The sequence below is a fragment of the Pocillopora damicornis genome, chromosome 1 (genome assembly GCF_964200805.1).
Source record: "Pocillopora damicornis chromosome 1, jaPocDami1.2, whole genome shotgun sequence".
In the NCBI taxonomy this organism is placed as follows: Eukaryota; Metazoa; Cnidaria; class Anthozoa; order Scleractinia; family Pocilloporidae; genus Pocillopora; species Pocillopora damicornis.
In genome coordinates this window covers 4098400-4114093 of record NC_142670.1, presented here as the reverse complement: position 1 = coordinate 4114093, position 15694 = coordinate 4098400, and the positions used below count along the sequence as shown (strand labels likewise).

Genomic DNA, 15694 nt, shown 5'->3' with positions numbered 1-15694 from the left:
TGGATGAGGACGGCCCCAGGGCCTTAACATCCAAAGGAGTACGCTGAAAACTCTGGAGAATGCAACAAATGCTGCACAAATGCTAACAGCTGGCTAAGACACAAACCAAATGCCTGAAAACCCTGACAATGCATGTATTTCCTCTTAGTCATTTAAACTGTATGTTAAATTCTATATAACTATATTAAAATTTTTTCACAAACTAATACTGGCCCACGGCAACTGAGTTAACCTAGAGCTACTATAGTCTTTAAAATGATTTTAACAGTGAGAGAAAAAACAAAGTAAAACAAACAAACACTCAATTTGTTCAAAGTCAGGTTGCCATGGTATGACCACTTACCCTGCACCCATCCAGCTGGGTCAGGCATCCGAAAAATCCCATTGTTTGGTTGTAAAAACATATTCAGGCATGTGCTGGAAGTGGCTCCAAACATAACAGCAAAAGTGAATCTGTTGCCAAAATCACTTAAAAAATCAAATGGTCTGAAAGGAAACCACACAAACATTAGTAAAACAGTGGCACCCAAATAGCTCACTTAAAAATACACTTCCATTAAATCCATTCAATAAGGGAATGCCTCATATTATTGCACTGTGTTTATATTCTAACTGAAATGACACAATTTCCTGATAGATCAGGGGTGGGGGAGTTTTTGGGTCAATTTTTGCTGCGTATGTACTGCTAGCCTCTCAGAAAACCTGCCCCATTGTATTCTACCCTGTGGCCAATTATAAACCTCATCTGCTAAGTGAGTCACTTTACGGGAAGTGTTATTTTTGTGATCCCTGATCTACCCATTTGCTGCTGGCCTCTTGGAATACCTGCCCCATCAAGTCTATTCTGTGGCCAACTATACAGCCCATCTGCTAAGTTAGTCACTTTACCAGAAATGTAATTTTTGCAATCCCAACTTAGTCAATTTCTGTTTATAGATGCATCTATCTAGCTAAAATCAAGTTTTTTAAGTAGGTCATGATCCTAAAATGAAGCAACACATTTGTTTACCTGAAATTAGAACACTTTATTTTTCATCTTTAGTGCATTAACATTCTGGTACATTTCAATCTAATTTGAACCTTTCTGTTTGTAAATCCTTACTTTGATGTAGGAAAATTTTCCAAATCATGAAAATGTGTTAGTCTCCACTCTTGTAACTCTACTGAAAATGTAACCCCATTATAGCTAAGTGAGTCATGAAAATGCCACCCAAACCAGCAGCACATCCCCTTGCCTTGTATTACAAGTAGCAACTTTTTTGAAAAAAATACATGTAGCTGGGTGTCACTTAGATTTAGGCACAATTACTTAAAAGTACACAATGATCAGACTTTATGTTGCTGACCTTCAATGTAAGCCTTGACCTTTTTGCTTGATTAATCAATTCTGTACTCACATCAGCAAACCAGGAAATCCATTGCAGTTTTGAAGTCCAGATTTGACTCTTTGCTTGACAAAGGCCAGTATAAAAATAATGATGAGCTAAAAAATAATAATACATGTAATAATTATTATCAATCATGCAAGCATGAAATTACAGATGAAGTTTTAACAAAACAGTAACACCTTTCAAACTTTCTGACTTAAAACAAGGGGGAGAGGGGCACCTATTCCAGAGGGGGTGCTTATTGGAAGGAGGGCGCTAAACCAAATCATTGCTACATGTAAACAATTTTGTTGTCATTATTTGATGAAAGTTACTTCAGTATTTCACTTACAGCTGGAGGAAGACAGCCAAGATCAAACAGACTCTCCTTGATAACTATGGGGCACCTAAATCGATAATTTTTGAGATTGAAAATCCATCAGCATGTCTCAAAAAACAAAATTACAAAGACATCTTTGGATTAAAATAAATTTGTCATATTATTAGTATTCAAGAAGAAAAAAGGTGTTACAGAACATTAAAAATTCATGCTGGAATGGAAAATTAAAAAGTTAATACATGATAATGCAGACAAAGGCAGGATCAAGCTGTCTAACATGGACACCTCAGCCTTCAGCCCACATTCCCCTCACTTTCAGTCCCATATTCAAGTTTGAAGTGAGAAAGACAACAGCATTTATTTCCAGAAAAATAAAAAAGAAAATTTAAAATATAAACTTAAAAGAATTCCTCATACAATTTCAGAGGAAATAACTAAATAAGGCCTACTGTAATTTAAGACACGGAACATAACAAAAGGAAAGATCTGTAAATTTAGAAAGAAAGATTTTCAATTTGCAAAGCAAAAATCCGTGTAGAACTCCACTGTACGGAAGTATGAGAGGGTCTATTAGGAAAAGCCGTCGAAAAAAATAATCCACAACCGCAAAACCGCAAAAAAAAATTCCACCAGAACCGGAAACCGCATGCAAAACAGTCAAAACCGATAAATGTTCACATCCCAGTTCTCAAAACTCTAATCGATCCGCTACGGTGTTGACAAGTGGAGCATACAGAGGTTTCGCGGCTATTCGAGATCAGTGGAGCCGCAGAGGCGCATAATGGCCGCTTGGATCGAAGAGAAAACGGAATCCAAGTAGGACAATCCAAAAACTTCATCGGAAACCAAATCCGTAACCCATTAGACAGGTATTTTTGACGAAAACCGAAAACCAAATGCTAAAGAACGGAAAATTTTGCAAACCGCAATGAATACCTAATCCGAAAAACCGAAATTCTTTTATTTTAGCACAAAACCCGATCTCAAAAAAAATATAGAAAATCCCAATGCCCCCCTTAAGGATGAATCGGTCAGTTCAGTCTACAGATCATTCAAATGATAACAGAACGACCATTACTGTTACTGAAACCTCAACGAAAACTTTTTTAATTATTATTTTTCGATTAGAAACATGCTGCAAACCAACTTTAGTCACGCGATATTTTTCAGGGAAGGTGTCATGTCACGCAATCGAATTATTTATCGACTACGAACATCGATACTTGACAACTTGTAAATTGGACAGCTGCAGCCTCACGGAATTTTAACGTGAATTATACATTTGCATTTTATGGCTGAATGGTACAGTCACTTGATAAGCAGGGATTTGCTAAAGCAAAGGCATAGAAAAAACCAGGAAAGATTTATTACTCGACGTTTCGGGGTCATCGTGACTCCATTATCAAGAGACTAGTTTAAAAACATGCAAATAAGGAAAGGTACAAGAATAGCATAAATTAGAATGAACGGCTTAAACAAACACCTTGGCGCGGATGGAATCCGTTTGCACGTTCAGTGTTGGCTTACGCATGCGAATATACAACATTTCATTAACAAGGCAATCAAATTTGCCGTTACATTTCGCGATGACGTTGAATTGCTCGATCAAGCGTTCAGGCATTTCACTATTGTGCTGGAGGTGGTAGTGTTTGTAGATAGAAGATGATTTCCTTGTGTGCCCTTCTACGCGATCGTGTAAGTGACCACGAGTATAGCCCACATACCCTGCATCACACAGGTTACATTTAAATTCATAAACGATACATTGTTGGTTAACAATAGGGGGCTTAATTTCGTGTTGCTTAAGCTGTTGATCGAGCTTAGGGCTAACGAACACTGGTTGGACAGTCACGCTTAACTTCGAGCTTAGACTGTTCAGTTGTTGTTTAACATGATTAGCTGACGATTGGTCCTTGAAGGGTAACACTAATCTCACAATCTCCGATGGTACGTCTGGTGATGGACAGGGCTCTGCAGATGAAATCCTTCTCTCAACGAACCGCTTGATTGTAGTTTCAACCAGTGGCTTTGGGTATTTCAAGTTATGAAAAACCCTTCTAAGGCGGTCGCATTCCTCGGAGAAGAAAGACCAGTTAGAAGATAATCGATAAGCGCGATCCACCATGGTGTTAACTAGGCTGCGCTTGTACTTAATGTCAACATGACTCTGGAAATGCAGAAGGAGACCCGTGTTGGTTCTTTTGATGTAGACCTTGCTCTCAATCTTTGGTGCACGGTTAAGCAGTTCAGTTCCTAGAAAGGGAAGGGATCCTTCCCGTTCGACTTCCATGGTAAACCGGAGGGAGGGATGGGTAGAGTTAAGGGTGTCTAGAAACTGGCCAGCGGTCACCCTATCAGGCATTATGGTCAGGGTGTCATCGACGTACCTCCGGTAATAGCGCGGAAGTTGACCGTGTTGTTCGAGGTTTTCCTCAATCGAGCACATGAAGACGTTAGCCAGCAACGGTCCAAGGGGAGAATCCATAGCGACTCCATCTGTCTGCTCATATAAAGCACCGTCAAACTGGAAAAGCTGGTTTTTCGTAGCTGCTCGGAGGAGGTCGATTAGGTCCGCTTGATCGAGCAATTCAACGTCATCGCGAAATGTAACGGCAAATTTGATTGCCTTGTTAATGAAATGTTGTATATTCGCATGCGTAAGCCAACACTGAACGTGCAAACGGATTCCATCCGCGCCAAGGTGTTTGTTTAAGCCGTTCATTCTAATTTATGCTATTCTTGTACCTTTCCTTATTTGCATGTTTTTAAACTAGTCTCTTGATAATGGAGTCACGATGACCCCGAAACGTCGAGTAATAAATCTTTCCTGGTTTTTTCAATGGTACAGTCCTTCTTTTAAATACAGAAGAGGATTTATATATTCGCGAACGTAGTGAAGATTCAGCCAAGAACACCACGGAGATTTTCATATTTTCAGTTCGTTTGGTTTGGTTTGGCAATTTACACTGAGCCCTAAAAAATTCCGGAGATATGGTCGATTCCAGTTTTACAATAGAGACCAAATGCATTGTATGGCATCAGACCTTTGAAAGACAGGCGCAAAGAACAGTGTTACAAGCGTTAATTCTTTGACTTAGTTGTATTCAATTCTGCGCATAAACTCCATCATCTGCTACTACTTAAGCAGATACAATTTAGAAACGAGTGTAATTTCAAGTTTGGGAAAATACGCACTAATCGTAACACGACCACATTTAATCCATTCAAGTCCAATCGGTAAAACCTTTATACGTAGTTTTTTTTCTCTATAGAGTCATTTTATATTAAATGAAATTGTTTTTGAATGACAGCGTATAAAACTTCAAATAATTTTTCGCAAATTTCTGTGAATTTTGAGTATTTTTCAATAAACAAACAATACACCTCGAGGAGACAAGAGCGAAACGAAATAACCAAATCACTAAACGAGCGTGCGCGAATCTAGGGCGCATTCATTAATGGAAATATCGACATCCACAACAGAGTACGTACCCTTGAGAAGTGTTCTCCGCGGATCTATTTGCCATTTTCAAAGCAATCTATTGGGGTAACTGCACGTGGTTCAACCTCCCTCGTCTGACAGTTCCTTCCATTTGGTTCCGCGAATTCGAATTAGATAATGGTTATCTTATGACCTATTGTTTTTCTCGGAAAATTAGCGGAAGAGAAATAGCAGGAGTCTGGAAGCTAGCTAGGTTGGTGACCGCTGACTGAAGTACAGGACATTATCAAAGATAGCGCGAAATGTCGTAGTGTAATGTGAACACATCACTAGACTAAAATTGTTTGTTAGTCGTTTTGGTTCTCAGCGGCAGTCTTTTAACCAGTGTTTTAATTATAATTACATATATTTCTACAGGATATTCGATCGTTCTTCAGCCCTGCTTGGAAAGACAGCGAAGTAAGGCGTTTCGAAAGTAGAAAATAAGCGCGGCAAAGATTCTACTGCAAAGTCATTATCGAAGCAAGATGTAGGAAAGAGCCGAACGAAAAGCAAGGTAAGTAATGGATAATGTAGCATTTGAGAGAGAAAGATATTTATGTTATCAGGGAATTCGACTTCAGAGATGACGGAGAAAAGATCTGCTATATCACAGCCCCTGTCTGACTGAATCGGTCATCATGCACTCAGGAGAGGGGTTTGCGTGCAGTCTTCAGAGATAGTAAATCTACATATGAGCTATTACTTAAGAAGGCTAATTTAAAATCTTTTCATGAAAGAAGGCTACAGGACATAGCTTGTTTAATGTTTAAAGTGAGGCATAATCTGTGCCCACCGACTGTCAAAAATTGTTTTCATTGAAAAGTTCCACTTACAACCTCAGAGGCGCAGATTTCCACATTCCTAGATTTAATACTGTTACCTATGGAAAACATTCCCTAAGATATATTGGCCCTTTGCTGTGCAAAACGACTTTCAACTAACATAAAAACCTCACCTTCTCTACAATCTTTTAAAAAACAGATCTGTTTAACTAACCTTTCGTCTAAATTATAATACGATTGTGAGAACTGTGTTCTATGTAGCACATGAACAATTATCTGGCTCAGGAACGCTCTATGTGTTTATTTGATGTAATAATGAGTATTAAATAAGGTAGTTTTAAACTTTTAGTTCTTAATGTTAATGACGTATTTAAATTTTATCTATTGTAAAAAGTTAAATTAGTTGAATTTTAAAATACTGTATTGAGTTTAGGTGTCCCCTATTAGTAGAGGGTTTCTTACCCTCGGCTAGATCGATTTGACACATGAATAAAGTTTTTCATTCATTCATTCATGTGTATCTATGTACTCTGCAATTCACATTCCCATCTATCTTCTCGGGGAGGAGGGCGGGGGAACACCTTATTTTGCCAAAGTTGGTACTTGTTGTCATACATGGTAAAATTTCCTTTGTCTTGAATCTTTTATTTAGCACATGGTAGATAATTTTACAACATGTTTTAACCAAGAGTTTCATTCATCTACATATATCTAACCCAAGGTATCTTTCTGGATTGGAATGTGAGAAATGGTGTGGTACTGTGTGTTAATTAACTTTGTTAGTATAATTTTCAATAGCCTGTCAGAGTATGTCAGGGTACCTGAGTGAGGCTGATAAGTTACAGTGTTTTGCCTTTTTTCATTTTTATCCTAAACAGGATTGTAAAATGAGGCTATTTTGTATTCATCCTTTAACTCCTAAGATCTGTTTGCTAATTCTCTCCTCTTGTTGCTACACATTCCCATGTACATTTGTGAGCCTGAAAGGCAGAACAGACTCTGACGGAAAACTGTTTGAACAGCGAAAACACACGGATGACAAACAGTTAGCAAACGGTCCTTAAGCATTTTGCCTAACTATTTGAATGGGTGAATAAATTATTTGAATGGTTTGGTCAGCCATTTGAACAGATGAGTAAAACAGATAATGTTGAACAGACTGGCAGGCTATTTGAACGGATGAAAATATTATTAATTTGTACGACTGGTTGTGCGATTGGTTCACTAATCATACTGATGAATAAATTGCTTAAATGGTTTGTGTAGCCATTCAAACGGATGAGTAAAACAGATAATGTCGAATGGACTGGCAAGCCATTCGAACAGATGAAAATGTTATTAATCTGTATGATTGGTTGTGCGATTGGTTTACCAATTTAGTCACAGAGATGTGGATTGTAACGTTTCGACCGCTATACTGAATATCTGTAGAGAAATGATGAGTTCAATTTTCTCCTTTCGAATGGATGAACAGAACAGACATCAAACTGTTTGAATGGATGCCGCAGTTCTCCGAATGGACACTTCTAGTTGTCGAACGGATGCTAAAACCATTTGAATGGATGCCAAAACCATTCAAAGGGATGCTGCAGTTCTCCGAACGCACACTTCTAGTTGGCGAACAGATGCAAAAACCGTTTGAACAGATGTCGACACCATTCGAACGGATGTCACAATACTTTGAACGGATGTTAATGTATTTTGAACTTGTATGCAAACTGTTCAACAGTTTGTTGAACAGTTTGAACAGATTTTTTTAGGTGTTTGAATGGATGATGAACAAGTAACGAATGGTTTACCTGTTCAAACTGATAAACATTAGTGTCTGTTTTGCCTTTCACAGTCACATTTGTTATAGGAATTTGTTGTTAGATCAAGATAACAACTTTTTCATTACTCTTTTGTTGGAAATTGTATGGATATTCTAGGGAGAAGTTACATGTTAATTACGTCTGAGAGTTTGAAGATTAAACAGTGTGTTGTGATACACTGCCACCTAAATTTCACTTAAGTTTGAAATATCTTGGACATTAACATTCCCTACAAATTTGTTCAAACTGCAGCTTACTAACTCTGCAGAGCAGTTGCTGTATGCAATACTAATGCCTATTTCATGATTTGTGACCCTCCATGGGAAAACGGACACTAACGCTTTTCCGTTAAACGGTCTAGAAAAACGGTTTTAAACGGATACTAAACGGCTAGTTCAAGCGTTTAAACGGTTTCCATAACCGCTTAAACGGATGGTAAAAAATGTAAACGGTTGACCAAAGTCCAAAAACGGATAGCTTAGGCCCTCAAACGGTTGACCAAAAATAAAAACGGATAGCACGAAACGTTAAACGGTTTACCAAAGTCCAAAAACGGATAGCTAACACTGTTAAACGGTTGACCAAAATTTAAAACGGTTGGCTCGAAACGTTAAACGGTTGACCAAAGTCCAAAAACGGATAGCGTAAACCGAGAAACGTACGGTTGACCAGAATCGACAATCGAAGAGCTAAAAATTTATGTAAACGGTTGTGGTTGAGCCGGTAAGATCTTCTGCGGAAAAACTTTCCGAGCGACAATGGATAATTATCTTGAAGCGAAAACATTGAGCAAAATAATTTGAAAAACTATAACTAGGATACACTAGCGCATTTTATTTCTGGGTAAACTATTACCGTTTTCGTGTGACATTAAAGAAATAAGCGCAATTTACTGAGAATAGCTTCGCTGTCAAGTACCCTAAACGGCTATTGCGAGAAACTCATAATCTCCTCCTTTGTTTATTCTTGTTATTATTGAAAATAAACTTCATGTGTTTCACGAAACAAGTCTGCAGACGCAATGCCGCGACCTTGTCTGAAGCCGAGACGCTTCAGGGTCAAATCACGCAATGTATAAGTTCTTTAGTAAATAAAAGGTCGAATCGGTGTCACGCACTAAGCGCGGCCGTTGAAATAATTGTCAGTAAAACCAGGAAAGATGAATAAAGATGATATAAACAGATAGAGAGTAGCCAATTTAGCCAAACCATGGCACGGGAACCAAGATAGGGTTATATCGATTTTACCAATCTGTAAACAAGATCTGAGGCGCACTGTTTACACAAGATCGATGGCAAGATCATGGTCAAGTGAATGGCTTCATTGGCTGTCGATGCTCTACGTTTGTACGAACGGATATTTTAACTTAACTCGTTGTCCAAGGATGCGACGATTACTCGCTTTCTATGATCACGAAAAAGATAAAGCCAAAATAAGGTACGGTCATTCTGCATTTCAAGAACCGGCGGGTATCGAGCGAACGTAAGATTGATACTTCGAACAACCCGTAACAGAATGATAAACAAACAGTTGAAAGTTTTCCTGGAACGTTAAACGGAAACAATTTGTTTACAACGGATTAAGAAACCGTTTAAACGTTTTTGTTACAGCGTCAAACGGATGCAAATTTTTTTAAACGGATGCAATTTTTTTTCAACGGATGAGCAAACCGCTTTAACGTTTTACCAAAAGCGTTAACCGGATGCAAATTTTTTTCAACGGATAAGCAAACCGCTTAAACGTTTTAGCTAAAGCGTTAAACGGATGCAAATTTTTTTCAACGGATGAGCAAACCATTTAAACGCTTTCATGAACCGTTTAAAAGGATTTAAACGGATAGTAAACGGATTGTTATTCTTGCTTCAGTCCAGTCAAACCTAAAGAGAAAAAAGCAACTTCTGTATTTGATTTCTTTGGTTCTACTTCAGTTGAAAGGGAATCCAGGAAAACATTTGCCAAAAGAGAAAACAGGTGAATAACTTACTATTCTTGTTTTGCCCACAATTTTTTTTTTACAGAAAAAAATCAGGCATCCTGAGTATTTTTGACAGTACTTCATGCATCATGCATTGAACAGGGAAAACTTTAAACCTCACCATACCTTACCTTTCTGTAAAATTCATGCATCATGTGTTAATTTTTGGGCTTAATCAAGCATAACTTGTAGGTAGATGCTCTGCCAATCTGTTATAGTTGTGTCAGGATGAACTACAGTGAACACATACCATGTCACAAAATTAATGGGTTGTGACCAATTGAGGAATAGTTTTGGCAAAAACGACACTATGGACCCCCTTAAAAGGATAAGTCCTTTGGCGTCTAAGATATTTAATAACACAGCCACATGTACCTGATGAGTTTTAGTATTCTCATTACCTATTGGCTGGATAATGTATGGGTATTCTTGGGAGAAGTTACATGTTAATTTCTTCTGGTAGTTAAATTATTATTATCTCTCAAAGCTCTTTATGGTTTGTTTTCCATCCTTTCAAATTTTAATGAGAGATGCAAGACAAAGGAAAATGAAGATTATTAGAATTAAGGCTCATTTGGAAAATCTGCAGATACAGTTTATTGAAAAAATGCTTTGATTAACCCTTTTACTTCTGAGATCTCAATAGTAATTCTCCTTACTGTCTGTCATACAATTCTTGTAATGTTAGTTTGGAGAATTTGGTCTTGGATCAACTAATAATCCCCTGCTTGATTATTTATTCTCATCATGTTTCTGCATGATATTGTATTGATATTGTAAGGAGAAGTTCTGTCTTGATCACTCATGGGAGTTAAAGGGTTAAACAAAAAAATGTATTTTATCCTTTTACTCTCAGTTGTTGTTCAAATGTTGGTTCAATGTCAGTATCTGAGAAACTGCCTACCTACCCCTCCCCTAAGCCAACATTAACCCTTACTTGCTATCAGTTGATGGTTTTTTGGGTTAGGGGAGGGGTAGGTGCACACATGCTTATATTGATCCCAAATGTTTATAGTGTAGCTACAGAGTTTTCTACTTTTTTGCCATTTGTAACTTTTCAGTTTGGACAGTGTTAAGAGGCCTTCAAAGGAAGAATTAATTATTTGTCTGCTCATCTTGAATCATGCATGCACATGGTAATTTATTTTTTAGGGAGCAAAAAACTGTTTGGATGGACTGACATTATTTTGTTATTACAGGAGTCTTGGAAAGTATTGAGAGAGATGAAGCTGCTGATTTGATAAAAAGATATGGTGGAAAAGTTACCCAATCAGTGAGCAAGAAAACAAGTTATTTCATGGGATGGGATCATGGAGAGAGTAAACTTTCTAAGGTACTGTACATTGTAATGCACAGCTCAAAACAGGAAAAAAATGAAAAAGCACTTGAACACCAACACATAAGTTGCACCTTTTTCCCTAAATTTTCATAACAAATCTGGGGTGTGGCTTACTGAGAAAATACTAGGGAAACTTGCCACAAATTTGCATAAATAAACACAATTCATTGATGATGACAATGAGATTTCATAGGAGCCATAGACTATAATATATTTTGTTCATCTTCATTTCCTTTCTTCCATCTATGGGTTTGTCCATTTTTCCATCCTGTCATTTGTCTAGCAGTCTGTCTGTCTGTCTGTCTAAAGGGGGTAAGTTTTTGAATAAACTGTGGTGCTGCATCATTGGGGAGATTAACAAGATAATGTGGTTTTATCAACTGTGTTGAGAATTTAGATTGGCCTTCGTAAATAGTTTCTAAAGCTAATGTTTCAAGCACTAGCCATCTGCTCTGACGAAGGGCTACAGCTTGCAATGTCAGCGTTAGAAACTCTTTTTGCTGGCAAATTTACAGTATCACTCAGTTTGTCTGTCTGTCTGTCTGTCTGTCTGTCTGCTCTGTGTGTGTACATTCATCCAATTACTGTCTTTCTATCTGTCACTCACTCTGCTCTTTCCCTCTGTCCATTCAAACACACCTCAGTTTTACCCTAAATTCCACCTTTGAGTTCATCTGTTGGTTCATGTATCTGTTCTTCCACCTGTAGACTTGTTTGTGTCACTTAAACTGAGTTACAAGACAGTATAGTTTTTGTTTAATCCTTTACACCCTAACATCAGTATGCATATTCTCCATACTGTTCTCTATGCATTTCCTAATGTGCTGGCAAGGAGAATTTGTTGAACAATCAAGAGGTTCTTCAGTTGATGATCATTTGCTGTATTCTCATGACCTTAATGTTTGATTCAGGGCTGATATTGAAAGGAGAAATTAGATGTTAGTCAGTCTCAGGGATTAAAGGGTTCATCTACATAGGATTTTGACAATAAAGGTCATTTTGTTTTTGTGCAGGAGAACCAAGAGTGTTATGGGTAGACAAATATCGGCCTTTTGCAGTGAAGCAAATTATTGGTCAGCTGGGTGATAAGAGCAACATGAGAAAGCTGAAGAACTGGCTGAGAGACTGGGAAAAAAATAGAAAGACACCAGCTTTTAAAATGTGAGTACAAGTGTATTCGATTCTCATGATGCTTTTCCCTCACGAGTGATCTAAAAAAACTGACGACCGCGAAGCGGGAGTCCGATTTGTTAATCACGAGTTAATCTACTCTTAATCAAAACTATAACAAAATTCTCGAACGTGATTGGTTATCACCAGCCCGATTTGAGTACTAATGGGACAGTGTATGCGTCATGCTTGTAATTGGACAGTGTAATAGGACACTAAAGGGACAGTTAACACGTCATGCCAATGTAAGTGGTCATGAGCGCGCGCTCTTGTCTCGCATTTCGCCGAGTTAACTGCTGATATTTTTATTAAAACGTATAACCGATGTCTAGTTTCTTTCTCAAATTTTGAGAAAGCTCATAGCTCATAGCTCATAGCTTCTTTCTCATAGTTTTGATTAATTGGTAACAGGACTTCGTGTCGTCAAATTGTCTGTAATCATGCTGGGGATTAACAAATCGGACTCCCGCTTCGCGCTCGTCCAATTTTGTTAATCATTCGTATGATTATAGACCGAATTAGACTCCACTCGGTCGTATTAACTTTTATTAATCAGACAGAATTGGACTACACGAAGTCCTTTTACCAATTGTAAAACAACAATTAAATGAGAGACAACAGCGCGCGCACATGACGCGTTCTGTCCACTAACAAAGGCGTGACGTGTTAACTGTCCCTTTAACTGTCCTATTACACTGTCCAATTACAAACATGACACGTACACTGTCCTATTAGTGCTCAAATCGGGCTGGTGATAACCAATCACGTTCGAGAATTTTTTTATAGTTTAGATTAGGGTTGTAATCGGATATGTTAGAGGGGAACCTTGTCTAGAGGGGAGTAAGTAATTCTCCCAGTCACCTGATGCTACTGAAATTAACATAAGCGTAGGCAAGGTTAGACCTGTGGCTCTTGTGCTGACTTTACCTCTAACCCTTTATCTCACATGAGTGACCAAGACAGGATTTCTCACAATATCAATACAATATCAATCAGACAATTTGTGAGAATATTTGTTTTGGATATTTTTTCGATTGGGCAAACCAAAAAATTCACTACTATTTGTGTTCCAACAGACTGAAATTTCCCAATTTTCGAGAATTCCACGTTATTCATTCGAACAAAGAGAAAGGAGAGGAAGGACGTGCTCAAGCTCTGAGAGATCTCATGGCCACAAATTATCAGCCTGGAGATTCTTCAACACACAGCGTGCGTTTCTCTGAGTTGTGTTCCATTGAGCACAGTTTTCATAGTTATTAATGAACCATGCGTTTACTTCTGGGTTTGCCTCAGTGAAGTGTAAGAGAGAAATTGAAAAGTTCAAGAAGGTGATTTACTAGGCACCATTTGTACTCATTGGTGACGACGTCAACCTGGTTTTCAAGGATATTTAGAAGCTGAAGCAAATAAATATTCTGTATATACCTTCTATTCAATACAAAGTTACCTTAATTCATAATTATAGCTTATGTATGAGCACTGATACTTAAGTGTTATTTTCCTTTCAGTTGGGTTACGAATTTATCTTTTGCTCCGACAAATTGAGAGGCAGTACAATCAAGTGGACACGTTTACCATGATAACATTCTTTTTAGGAAACATGATAAAAAAAACAATCCTGTTGTGCAATGTATCGTTCCATGTGCCAGGAAATGTTTCATGGCAACTCACCTTCCTCCCTAAACTTAGATTCTTTTATTTTTCAGTTAAGGCAGTGAGCATTGGAATAACAAAGGGAAGAAAATTTCTGCATCAACCTGCATAAACCATTTCTTGTCGTTTGAAGTAGTGAGCTCGCCTATGTCTTGTTCGCTTGATAATATTTGTCCATTTCTTTCAATAGGTTTATTGAATGAGAGATAAACTTCGATATTTTCTGACTCTGTAACTGCTAATATTGATCGTTGGTAGCCATTACTTAGGATGTCACGCGACGCATTTCTTTAGCACGTTATGTGACAGATAGGATGTTTTGTCACATCTTGTCGTTTGAAGAAGTGAGCGCACCAATGTCTCATTCACTCAGCCTTTTGCCATTTCCTTGGATAAAGTTATCAAATGAGATATAAACTTCGATATTTTCAGATTCTATAACTGCAGCTGTTCCTTAGGATGTCGCGCGACGCGCTTCTTTAGCATGTAAAGCGACATGAAATTTTGTCATATATCGTTGAAGAGGCAAGAAAAAAGAAATTACCTTTGGCTTTGGAAGATGGTGCTTTATTCTGTTTATAGAAAGCGTCCTCATCATGGGAGGTACCTTAGGTCGGTGTGGTTTCTCAAGTGTAGGAAATATTGATGAGTGTTGTCGCAGATCACTGGGCATTCCTGTTATGTTCAGTCTGTAAGCCCTGATATTTTGACTTCACCCCAGATTTAAGAAACTGCGTCGACGTAAATGTTTCAGCAGAACATGTCTACTGACGATAGCATATATTATAATCATTTTCAGAAAAGAGCCATGGGGGAGGTTCCGTTTATCCCCTTTGGGTTGGGAGTGTAAATGGGTACGTGGTTTCAAGGGTAGCACCACAAGACGGATTCTCTAGAATCTCAGAGATACGGTATCAGAAGGTTATGATAAGAATTTCCTTGAGAAATTGCTGGACTTAGGCTTCTTTCGTCTGCATAGATTTTCTCTTCGTGCTTCATATATAATTCTACTCCATCTACCCACCTTATGGCAGTTTTTTACTATATAACACACAGGTGAATAGAACTTTTCGCGTGGGTTGATTGGCTTATTCGGAATAAATAGTCGAACCTGTGTTTGGTGGTCGGTTGTCAAATTTCCCGAATTTCTTTCCGAGATCCCCGCGCGGATAACAACGAGCACCCAAAATTGTATGAAATCCGGTTTCGCCGGTAGTCCCACCAATCCAATATTCCACTTCCACCTCACTTTCCACTTCCGCTAATTTTTTTTCCGAGAAAGATCAGAGGTCTTCGCGATGTTGGAGCTCGCTAACTGTACCAAGCTGTCAGACAAGGGAGGCTAGAATTGAATCACACTCAGTTTTCTTTGATTGATTCGAAAATGGAAGATAGTTCAGCGAACAACACTTTGCAGGAGTAATTACAATGCTGTCGATATTTTAATGAAAGCGCTTCAGAGCCGCGTGTAAGCCCTCTCTGAGCTCTTCTCATCTGGTTAATTGCGGTTTGTCAACCCTTCGCGCAAAGTCTCTCTAAGTTGTAGCTTGCGAGACAAGAATCCATTTTCTTTTTTTGTTCCTGGAATTTTTTTTAGTCCATGTCTGAATCAAGACTTGTATCGAAATATGAATAATTCGCACGTGTGAAAGAAATTGTGCCGAAATTTGCCTTCGCCAAACAATTGTGTACTAAATGCTCGCAACTGACTGTTAACTACGTATTCTTTCTTGCCGCTGGTTCTTTGCTCCTCAGTTCTAAACTCACACCTCC

General features: G+C 38.2%; 4 protein-coding genes and 1 pseudogene across 5 annotated transcripts in view; 2 read left to right on the top strand and 3 right to left on the bottom strand.

Moving 5' to 3' along the window:
* The window catches only part of LOC149051406 (uncharacterized), a 130610-nt pseudogene extending 116142 nt beyond the window's left edge, over positions 1-14468 (top strand). Inside the window, exons 11-12 of the transcript XR_016189042.1 lie at positions 12112-12259; positions 13345-14468. The product of XR_016189042.1 is annotated as an uncharacterized LOC149051406 (transcript). The remainder of the gene's footprint in view (positions 1-12111; positions 12260-13344) is intronic.
* Positions 1-15694, bottom strand: part of LOC149051380 (adhesion G protein-coupled receptor E3-like) — a 494984-nt gene that overhangs the window by 89317 nt on the left and 389973 nt on the right. The window lies entirely within an intron of this gene.
* LOC149051401 (replication factor C subunit 1-like) overlaps positions 1-15694 on the top strand; it is a 165723-nt gene that overhangs the window by 59512 nt on the left and 90517 nt on the right. The gene's annotated exons all lie outside the window — the stretch shown is intronic.
* LOC149051407 (uncharacterized) lies at positions 100-5337 on the bottom strand. Its single transcript, XM_089185934.1, has 4 exons — positions 5200-5337; positions 1720-1774; positions 1398-1483; positions 100-486 (listed from the first exon to the last, which is right to left on the bottom strand). Exons 1-4 carry the CDS (start codon positions 5232-5234, stop codon positions 228-230), a joined length of 435 nt encoding a protein of 144 aa, XP_089042060.1. The 5' UTR covers positions 5235-5337; the 3' UTR covers positions 100-227.
* LOC149051408 (uncharacterized) lies at positions 3025-4192 on the bottom strand. The gene has a single exon (XM_089184669.1). It carries the CDS (start codon positions 4190-4192, stop codon positions 3179-3181), a length of 1014 nt encoding a protein of 337 aa, XP_089040795.1. The 3' UTR covers positions 3025-3178.